General features: G+C 35.6%; 1 protein-coding gene across 13 annotated transcripts in view; it reads left to right on the top strand.

Annotated features, from left to right (window-relative positions):
* Window positions 1-12301, top strand: part of LOC122806731 (plasma membrane calcium-transporting ATPase 2) — a 2851771-nt gene that overhangs the window by 2696673 nt on the left and 142797 nt on the right. For all 13 annotated transcript variants that reach the window (XM_044077397.1, XM_044077394.1, XM_044077391.1 and 10 more), the window contains one exon: window positions 3958-4171. In XM_044077397.1, the coding sequence (XP_043933332.1) occupies window positions 3958-4171 (214 nt within the window). The remainder of the gene's footprint in view (window positions 1-3957; window positions 4172-12301) is intronic.

Below are 12301 nucleotides of genomic sequence, written 5' to 3'. Positions count from 1 at the left end.
CATCACACTGAGTTCTCAGGGGAACTGGGTACCAGGCAGCATATTTGGGCCATTTATCTGCACATGCTGGGCAGATCGGAACAGTTAAGGGGTATGGATGTGCATACAGCTTACTATCTGAACATTCTGACGCAGTCTGTACATTTGATGGTTATGATTATGCTTACAGCATACTAGCTGAACATTCTAGCGAAATCTGTACAGTTGTTAGGTCTAATTATGCGTACAGCTTTCTATCTGGACATTCTCACAAATTCTGTCCAGCTGTGGGGTATGCATACAACTTACTACCACTCCCGGGCTTCAAACCCCTGCTGTGTATGGTAAAAATACTACAGTTACTATCATATTACAGTGTGCTATCAGGGGGGTTGGTGTAAAGCTTTCCAATGTTGTCTCTCTAAGTCCCCCCCTATATGACTAACCTCTTGTTATACAGAACTTCCTACATATTTTATCTGCGTACCACAGTGTGGGTAACACTGCTTAATACAACAGTACTATTTATAGCATGCAACACTACAACATATTAAATCAGAGTATACACACGCACTCCTGGGGTTATACCTTTATTCACAGGATATGACAGTTCATGCAAGATTATTACTAACATTCCTCGCGATGCAGCCTTTGTAGCCTAGTGGCATGAACTTGCTGGTTCACAGCCCGCTCATCTGCAGCTGTCAGAGAAATACAGTGACATTTAGCGATACCTATCCATAGTATACACAAGCTAGGCAATTATTATATACTTAGTAGAATGGGTACTTACTCAGTACTGGGGCATCAGCCATCTGCCTGGACTCCTGGATCCACTGTTCCAGTAGCTCCCCCCCATGCCACTTCAGGTCAGCATGGTGATGCCTGACCTGCTCACCAGTCCGGGGAATACCCATGGCACTGGTGAGGTCATGGGCGAGACTGTCCCAGGCCTCCGCTTTATACTGGGAGCACTGGTAATGAACCTGCAGGAGTCTCTGTTCATGGTGTTTGACCAGGAGCCACATCATGTATTTAGACTAATTAATAAAGGTTTGTTAGCAGCACCAAATATAATGCAGGTGTGATATGGAATCAATTTAAAACCTAACATAGAAGTAATCTTCATAAAAATTTGTTTTCAAAGCTTAGCACTCTTCAGTTCTAAGGCAGGTGTGATGAAAATATATTCATTAAGTCCTGGGAAGCTTGCAGAATTTAGCTTTAACTGCCACTTCATTTCTTTATATTCAGTACAATTTTCCCATTTACCTCTCCTATCATCTATAGGGAGTATTTCTAAGATACCATATGCAATGTTTTTTAAAACTTGTACATTTCAGGAAGTGTTTGTACAGTGCATTATTATTTTTTGTTTTTATTATCGTAATTATGTTCATAAATCCTTTTGCGAAGGGCATGCTCAGTCTTGGCCACATAAAAAGCAGAACAATTCCTGCACTTTGCAAGATAAATCACACCCTTCATTAGAAATTCCCTTTTACTAAAGAGATTTTTATGCTGGCAAAACAATCTAATGTAATGTTAGGTGTTTCCAATATATAGCTACATTGGTTACATGAACAACATTTTTTGTCCCATAGTAATTGTTATAGTTAGAGAGTTGATTATGTTCTAAAAGTTGTTTTAATATTCAGCCCAGTTTTGTATATGAAAATCAGTTTATCTCCCACCTTTCTATACATTTTGTCATCCACCTTAAATATACTCCAATGATTTTAACAATGTTTTTGATGGACTGATTTTGACTGTTGTATTTAATTACCAAAGCCTGTAAGAAATTATTAATAGTTTTATCTACAGATCTGGAGTTGATTAATGTTAAAGTCTCAGTGTTGATAAGATTTTAATTTATTTCCAAGTGCTTGGACTAACTTTAGCATGTTATTGTAATTGTTAACAGCCAAGCTTAGTAGATAATATATATATATATATATATATATATATATATACATATACACAGACAAAATTGTCAAGAAATATCTAAAGCTCAAACTATCTAAAAAATCTAAAGCACAAAACACTGAAAACTCATAATATCAAACCACAAAAAAAATCTAATAATTATATCCAAATAACACTACCATATATTATTACACCCCAACTACAAAATCAAGATTGTTTTATTGGTAGTGGTACTGTTAGGAAAGGGTTTTTAGTGATGTAATGTGTAGGGTAAGGCTAAGGACAGAGACAGGTTTAGGGTAAGGGTTAGCACATGAGTAAGCTGGGTCGGGGAGACTTTCTAAAACTCCAGTACTACTGCTACTCTCATAATCCACCCAAATGATATGTGCATTTGCTAGATTACGAGGGTAGATAGAGGTAATTTTGGAACAAATATGTGTATTAGAGGATTGGACAGGGTTTCAATGTATATAACTGTGGATATACAGTCTCCTGTTTTTCAAGAACTAAAAACTTTGGAAAGTAAGACTATTGTGAAAGATAGCATGACAGGATGAGTAACTATACGTATGGGGAAAATGATTATTTGTTTGTAGTTCATCTAGTAAGGGGCCTTATGAGTTTTCAGAGAACACAGGAAACTACTGAAGTTCATTTCTGTACTGCTATTCAGAAATGCCAGTACTAAAATGAATACTAGCACTGCACTATAATCCCTCCTCATCTCCTGATTATATTGCCTTAACACCTTGCATCTGGGGTGGCTGTCCCTTTACCCCACCCTAGTTACATTACTGGAAACACTGATCAAAATCATTTTCCAACACCCTTCCACAACAAGCTGGAAAGATACAAAAATATAAAATTAATCTCAATTAACCCAGGATAAGATGTTTAGCCCAGGAAATTAAGAACTTTGTACTCTTTGCTTTTTAATGACATAAGCCTACTTCTGCCACACTAGCATGATTGATAAGTATATCAGAGTCAGCAGAATCACACGACCTAACCATTGTAAGGATTCTGACTGAGAAATTAGAAGAGGTATGTTTCTAGCTTAGGAATATAATTTTAATTAGTGAATAATTACAAAAACCTGATCACTAGAACCAGACATTTGCTATTATCTTACTAACCAGTCAAAAACAACAACGTACTAAAACACTAAACCGAGCTCACAATGGTGCAAAACAAAAGGCGGGTTCAGATATTATGTGGGGCACAGTTAAATGTGGTAACTGTCATTACTGTAAATATGATCTGGAAGGGTAGTGTATTTAGATAAGGAATGTGATTACTCAGCCTAAAGCCAGATGTAATTGTAAAACTAAAGGGATTGTATATGCTGTCATATGCCAGATATGCCCGAGTTTTTATATTGGAAAAACTTTGAGGTATTTTAAGGACACAATTTATGAACATATATATTCTATATCTAAATGTAATATTTAATAATGCCGTGGCTAGAGTGAACATCCAGACCACAAGTTTTTTGTTTTTGCAATTGATAAAATGTCTATAAATCCAAGGGGGGGTGTCTACAACCTGTGGCAGGAATATCGGGAGTTGTGTTGGCAGTTAAGAACTAATGCAATGCAAATGCCAGGGCTGAATGGAATTTTGTCTATAAACTGTGTTCTTAAATTAAAATTTATGTTTTTTTGTAAAATAATGTTTTGGACATTAATATAATTTATAGTGTTAGTATACAACAATTTTGTGTATTCATGAGAAAGTTTTAATTTAAAAGTGATGTATAATCTGAGCACATTTTTTTTTATTTTAAGATGTTATTAAATTATTGGATGGGAGTTTAATGTGATTGATTAGTTGGAGCATATGATGGGGAGGAGAAAAAATTTAAAAGCTGGGATTAATTCCATGTGTGTTTATTCTGATGAAGTCTTACTATTTCAGAGAGAAAAGTGCTCAATAAATAAAAGTTTGCTCATTCCTTTTACCTTTCATTGACTATTATAATGTGGTGACATATGATCAAGGAAATAATGTACACAGAGGTGGGGTAATGTATACATTCTTTTCATTCAGGACTCGCCTCTTAAAGCAGTGCAGATGCTATGGGTTAACCTTATTATGGACACCTTTGCCTCACTGGCTCTGGCTACTGAACCACCAACAGACTCGTTGCTGAATCGAAAGCCATATGGTAGGAATAAGCCACTTATCTCACGCACCATGATGAAAAACATCCTCGGTCATGCAGTTTATCAGCTTACGCTTATCTTCACATTACTCTTTGCAGGTAAGAATTATTTATGTAGATATGCAAACAGTTTAGGAAGATGTTTTCTAATTTATCATTTATGTTGTTGCTGAGGTGAAGACATAGCTGTGTCAGAAACCATGTTTTACACTTGAAAAATAAGTACCTGTGTTTTCATTCTAAACATGTAATAAGTAGATTTAGAAAATGCACTTAGAGATATTTCTGTGGCAAAAACATGTGGTTTCCTCAAAGAAGAAGTGTCATTGCAGCTAACAATCAGATACTTACATTCATTTCCATATTTTTTTATTTTGTTTGATAAGGTTACACTCACCCAGATTGGGGGGGGGCTGGTCCATTCATCCCCACTATGCTCTTTCTCACATCGCTACCCTACCCTGCCCACAATTACCACCCACCTCCTTACTGTCCATTTAGACATAATTTCTTCCCTCCCACAGACATACATTGAATAGTAACATCACATCTCAAACACCTTTCCACTTAAACTCAATCCAATTCATGCTAACTCCCTTAATTAACTATAATAGAAACAATACCACACAGTTATACATTCTTTATAATTACATCACCCATAATCAGTCCCACTATCACATTGCAACCCACCAACTACCCAAGGTTACCCAGAAAAACCACAACAACCACATTAGCCAGAACAATGTCCATTCCTAATCATCTCCTATCTAGAAATCATTAGAACAGAGTCAGTGTCCTATAAACATACACCTCCATATCCTACAAATAGTAATCCTACTTCCACTTGTTCACACTACTTCTTATGTCCATACTCCTAGCCCAACACAAACCAACTCCACTCCCTTTACAGACATAAACCACAACCAACTCAAATCCTACTGCAATATATCAAACAAGCTGTACAATGCTACTTACATACACAATTTCAAACTCAAGTATTTCCATAATGACCCGGATCCCACCATCCCTCCACAAAAGCACAAAATAATAAACAAACCACCAACTCCCACACTCTCAAAGTACACACATATACAACCCTATGGTGATGTCAGTTCAAGTCCCTAAAGCACTCTGATCTTAATAACACAACCAGAAAAGCCCATCACAACTCTCATCAGCTAAATTCCATTTCCATTATAAGACTTCAAACCCCGCTTAAACATAATTCTACTTCCAATGCAGGAGTTAAATTTTATGATATGACTGTACTGAAGCATGGTAACATCTAACATCAACAATGATGATATACTACCCCAAGGATATAATATCCAAGGTGCAGAAAGGCTTACTAAAAAATTGGAGGCGTTGCCATTATGTATTTGAAAAAAAATCAGTGTCATTACTCAATTAATCCCAATACCATGCTTTGACAATGCCAAGGTTTCCTTAAGCATAAGACATTATGCTTAGTTGCTTGTTTTATATATATATATATATATATATATATATATATATATATATATATATATATATATATAACTGTGTGTGTGTGTGTGTGTGTGTGTGTGTGTGTGTGTGTGTGTGTGTGTGTGTGTGTGTGTGTGTGTGTGTGTGTGTGTGTGTGTGTGTGTGTGTGTGTGTGTGTGTGTATATATATATATATATATATATATATATATATATATATATATATAGTTATATATATATGCACAAAAACAATAAAACGGCCGTAAGACACATGGCTGTATACTCAGAAAATTTATTATTGTTACAACAAGGTAAGTGCTTTCACCACCTTCCTGGTGACTTCCTCAGACCATATATTACAATATTTAAAACCAAAGCATTTTATATACTCACAAAAAAATCCCACTCGTATCCCCATCCCCTGATACATTTTGCAATTTCTACATGGACGTGTCCCCCATTGTGCCTCTACTCTTTCTCTCTTGAGGTAACCTAGAATAATTTTAAATTCATCCTATTTTTATACTGAAATATTGGTACGTCACCCACAACTTTTCTAACCTTATCATCTGCCAATAAAATGAGCCAATGTTTTTCCAAAACCTTCTTAATTTTCCCATTGTCACTGGTGTATGATGCCAGGACCTCAACTCTATTATCCCTTATTGCCCCTTCATCATACCTCACTTCATTATTAACCATGGTTGAATAATGTGGCCTTGCTCTATCTGTCCTAAGTGTAGAGACCTCACCAAGGTTAGAAGCTATCTCCATTTCCTTGTAGCCTAGAAGCCTCAAGTCATGCTTCTTGTAGGGATGACAACCCAGATGTTAAGAGATCGAATTAGAGAGCACATTACCAGCTTGAGAGCCAAAGACCCGGTAAGTGCACTGTCCAGATATGATCTGACTAACAATGGTGTACATAATTTTATGTTTATGATTATTGACAAGGTGAATGCAGGAGACACGAAGGGGAATATTAAGAATAAGGTGGAGAGTAGTGAGCTTTGATGGATTCTATGATTGACAGTGGAGAAAGGGTATGGTCTTAATGGGAAGGTTTCAATCAAGCCAATACTGGATGCCCGGGGAATTAGGAAATAAGAATATTATCAATGTTAGGATGTGTTAGCCGTATGTGAATGTATAAGTATGTCTTTTACATATTTTTATTTTTATATAGAAAATTATAGAGTGTAAGTGTTGATGGGAAATGCAGTGGTTAGTTGAATAATTAAATAGATATACAACACATATATATATATATATATATTTTATATTTTGGATAAATAGAGTGTTATGAAACAATATGGTATATTATAGAATGTAAAATATGTAAAATATGTAGTTATATATATACTATTTAGTAAATGAGATAGATGTTGATGCATTTCATGATAATTTTATATATTTGATATGTACTTTGCTATATTTTTACATTTTAAAATGTATTCTTAGTGAAAGTTATTTGAACTGCTTTATAAGATAATATTTGTAGCGTTTCCCTTTAAGCTATTACCTGCTTTCATTGTATGACATCAGGGACATGCGCAAAATGTATCGGGGGATGGGGATTTGAAATCTAAAGTGAAAGGTGTAAGCAGTTTGATTTGATTGTAAGTTGGAAAGCACAAAACGCGAGTATATAAAATGCTTTGGTTTTAAATATTGTAATATATGGTCTGTGGAAGCCACTGGGAAGGTGGTGAAACCACTTACCTTGTTGTAACAATAATACATTTTATGAGTCTTACGACCGCTTTATTGTTTTTGTGCTTGTTTGCTACTGCTACAGTGTAGTCGTAAGTTAACTTGCTTATTATTTTTCATTATTTTATTTATTTATTTATTATTTATTTTATTTATTTTACATTTGTTGACCGGGTTAGTCCGACTGGAATCAAAGTCCATTTTCAGCGGAGGCCCGTGGAGATAAGCTCCAGACACAATACAAGAACAAAAAACAGTTGAGAAAGAAGAAAAAACATTGATTATATATAGTATTATAATTTTAGTTATAGGTGTAGTTAAGAAGGGAATACAGGTAGAAGTACCTTCAGACAGTCAATGTTACAAATTTCCATTTTAAAGTTAGTAGTAGATAAACAATATCAAATTAGCTAAGTAATTACATACATTATGTTGATTTATATATATATATATATATATATATATATATATATATATATATATATATATCACCTGGTTTTAACATCTTCGTAGGAAAAAAAAATCTTGTCTTGCCTATCCCTATATATATTGACCCGGAGACACTAATCGTAGGTGACCTGAATATTAACTGGTCCACAACTGCAGCAAATAACACTTCCTGTAGTATAAACATGTTTAGATTCTCACACCACACATACACACACACACACACACACACACACACACACACACACACACACACACACACACACACACACAGCAGAAATAGCAAAGTCACTAGCATCTGTCCACCCATGACTGGATTCTAACTGACAAGGCCAGTATTATGTAACTTAACAGATACCTTAAGTTACCACCTCCTCAGTCACAACTGCTCACTTTTACTTCAAAATTGACTGAGTTTGACTATATAAGAAACATATCCAGATTCTCCAAAGACATCTTTATCCTCATTATTAACCAATGCAAATGGAACTAACTAAAAACTCTCCTCTACACAAGACCTTCAAATATTTTAACAATATCTTTCTTACCATAATCAACAAATAAGTACTCCTATGAAGGATAAGGGTCAAGGGTCAAAGCCAATCCATGCCCATGATTACCTACTGAAACAAAACAAATCATGCATTGTAGAACTAAAGCTTAGAAAATATGGCATACCTCCAAAAATCAACATTACCAGTATTTACGTAACCCAGCAAAGCACATTATATTTGGCAAAACAGAAACTAATTCTGTAGAATAAAAACACAAAAAGATAGTAATCTAAATAATTCTGGGACATAATCAATAACTTCCAAAAAAAAAAAAACAATCCCATCCTGTCAGCCGAATCACATTAGCTGACATTGACATAACTATTGCCATCAACTTTAGCCTGTACTTCCCTCGTTAAACCAACAATTTCATCTGCTTCCACCATGCTACCTATCTCTGACAAAGTGCATACGTCTAAAACCTTTATTTCTAATAATACATCCTCTACACCTGATAACAGCCCAACACATTCTCACTTAAACCAGTACTAGTCTCTACCACCAAAAACCATTAAAAATAAAAACTGCAACTCTAGCAGCAGACAATATGAAGAACGTAAAGACAATTTACATTATTCTACCTGCTATGGCAAGGATGCAGAGTTATCAACAAAACTGTCAACTACCTAAAAGAGGCAGATGCTTCACTTGCCTTACTGATGACATAATTAATATTACTCTCAAATTTCAAACTATATGAAAGACTATGGAGCATCTAAATTATGCAGTTTGTCAAAACTTTAGGTACCATTCAACACTGAGAGTATTTTAACTCAAGCTTTAATATATGGAACGGTACAGACGAAATGCTGCCAACAAAATTTAACTAAACTATACAATTCTCCCATAACATATTTGTCGCCATGGAAGTTACTGGAGGATTAGACAAGTAGTTTTGTTTTACTGACATCTCTGAATAAGATACAAACTTCACAAAGACTGTTGGTGTATGGTGTACTGAGAATGTTTTGGACTCTATAGATTTGCATATTCTCAACTCCATATGAGAGAGCCTGGAATAAATTAAGCATTTTAGGGATCTAGTTAATGATGAAAGTGATCATGCCTTTATTCTCCACCCTTCTGAAATTTATGAATTCTTAAGTTTCCTCTCAGCTTTGATTCTTAATATTCGGACTTGAGTTTGTTGTATATAACAGTTTGAATTGTAGTCTTCTGAGCTTTATTATCCAGCCCAAAGAATATATTTCCAGTAGTAACGATCATATTGGGATAAACAAGGACTTTGTTTTCATTCCATTGCTGAGTGCAAAACTATCCACTAAGAAATGTCACTGACAAATAGATGGCCTTGTGCAATGAGAATTGTTATTTATTTGTGGCACATGTTAAGCGGCATAGGTACTTAGGAAAATAAGGAACATATAACAGGCAATGAGTATTTATTTTAAATGTCTGGCTGCAGAACAGATTTTGTTTGTGTGCTGAGGTTGTTCAATGTGCATGGTAGTGGGCTGATGTTTTGCAGTAGATGTTTGGGAGGTCGACATATGGGTGTCTTTTCGATTGTGAACATATCTATGTATATAGATGTGTGTGTGTGTGTGTGTGTGTGTGTGTGTGTGTGTGTGTGTGTGTGTGTGTGTGTGTGTGTGTGTGTGTGTGTGTGTGTGTGTGTGTGTATACACACACACACACACACACACACACACACACACACACACACACACACACACTTGTACACATACATACATTTATTTATGTATCTACATGTACGCGTGCATACACATACACACATATGCATATGTGAACATATATATATATATATATATATATATATATATATATATATATATATATATATATATAGTGATATATAGATTTGTAAGCACCAAAGGGAACAAAACATTTTTAAAAATGTGATTATTTTTAACTCAGATAATCCAATCCACAGTACTGGGATTTGCATTTGCATGGCAGTCTGCACAAGACCATTCTTGTTGAGGAATATAATAATGTTATAACAACAATCAAATACAGCGACGAGTATTTATTTTGTGTTTGTTTGAGTTTTGAGGAATTACAGAGATATTTAAGGTGCTTGAATACTATTCTTCCTGCTTTATTAATTATTTGTTGTTTGTACCTAAAGTTAACACACAATTTTCTGAAATGTTACAAAACACAAAGTTGGTATTAAATTCTCTGGCAGTATGCATTTAGTTTGTACTGATTACTTGGAAGGAACAGAGACAGTTGCGGAGTATACAGACCGCAGTATGCAGAAAGCCATAATGGGCAACTGCTGACATTCAAGTCTAGGCTTATTATTTGAAATATTAGTATATGTTAATCTTAAGGTAGTCAAGAGTATTGTCATGATGAGAGTTTGTTCAAAGCATTCCCTTTAGCATGTTCTAGATGTTACTTATGAGACAGTATAAAATGATATACCGTGTATACCGCAGTGCTACGGCGGTAGCATTGTTACCTCACAGCAAGAGGTTCTCTCATTCTATTCTCGGCTTGGCTTGGGAGTGCCTTCTGTGTGGAGTCTGCATGTCCTCCCCATGGTTGGGTAGCGTTCGAAAGACATGCGTGCGTAAATGGGCGTGCCTTCATTAAAGGTTGGGCATCGAGCTGGCACCTCGGCATTTCGTAAAAAATCTACTGCCAGTCATTAGCGGACCGGAGTTCTGCTGTGGCAACCCTTTACGGGGAAAAAGCCGAAAGTCAAACAAACAAACATAAAATGATATACAGCAAGACTTTTAAAACAAATCTACAACAGATGTATATATGAATTTCTTGGGGGAAAAGCAGATTTCTGCTTTCAGTATGTATCAGAATATGTCAAAGACATACATTGAAAAAGAGTTTTATGGGGGGGGGGTTGTCTTTTTTTTTTTTTTTGTCAGAACTGACAGTTTTTATGAATAAGCATTACTATGAACTACTCGTCTCTGTGTTGAAAAGGGAGCCACGTCATTTTGTCAAACATTTAGAATGTTGAGTGAAACAACATGACATCCAAAATGAAAAACTCAAAAATGCCATATCATAGAAGTGAACATGAAACCAACTGTGGAAGAGAGCAGGACAGTGGGGATCAGGAAATTGGTCCTTTCCGCACTGCAGTGCTATCTCATAATTAGTATATATAGTTAGCAGGGGGTGTTTTCTTTTTGCTTTTTTTTCTAGTTTGTTGTCTATGTTCACTCAACATTCCAAATGTTCAGTGTCATGACATGAATCCTTTGAGTGACATAATCATTCATGGAAATGGTGAATATCTTCACAACCTCCCTTTTGCACGTCTATCCCTTGGGCTCCTCTAGAGGTTACCAAGTTTCTTTTCACAGTGTTAGGTGCCCAAGTTACAAACTGTCAAGGAACAGGCTACCCATGACTGTTTTCAAAGGAAACCCCTGCCATTATGGTTTCCAGGTATGTGCTGGCACTGATTCCTTTACTTTGAGAGATTCCCTGTTTCATATTTGCATGACCACTGAGTTGATATAAATAACTTCAGGTCAGCCCTCCCACCCCAAAAAAAATGGAGGATGCAAGAGGGTTGTCTCCCTGCAAAATGCACTTAGACTATTAGTTTTTACCCATTTGTATTTTGGACATCTGGAGCCCCTTTTGTGGTTTGGACATTTGTTTTCAGGTCCACTGGCTTTAGTAATGCAAAACTAGCCCCTTTGACTGTTTTGGGCATGGGTAGTTGAATAATAAGGCTCAAAATAAACTGTATGGTTAAATAGTAGAGTAGAAAAACATCAAAACAAAAAATAAATAACAAATAAATAAAGATATATGCATATTAAAGTCAAACACACAAACCAGCAAAGAGTTCAGGCTATTTGCGACAAGGAAAAACTTAAGCAGAAGACAGGAAGAAATAAAAAGGAAAAAATGGAATAATCTACCTTGTACAAGTTTATGACAGCTATGACAGTGCTACTCATACTTATGCAAGTTTATGACAGCTATGACAGTGCTGCTCACACTTGTGCAAGTTTATGACAGCTATGACAGTGCTACTCACACTTGTGCAAGTTTATGACAGCGCTACTCACACTTG

Source organism: Protopterus annectens, chromosome 7.part0 (genome assembly GCF_019279795.1).
Source record: "Protopterus annectens isolate FY-2018-M chromosome 7.part0, PAN1.0, whole genome shotgun sequence".
Classification (NCBI taxonomy): domain Eukaryota; kingdom Metazoa; phylum Chordata; order Ceratodontiformes; family Protopteridae; genus Protopterus; species Protopterus annectens.
The sequence above is the reverse complement of the archived record's forward strand: the minus strand, read 5'-3'. Positions and strand labels throughout refer to the sequence as shown.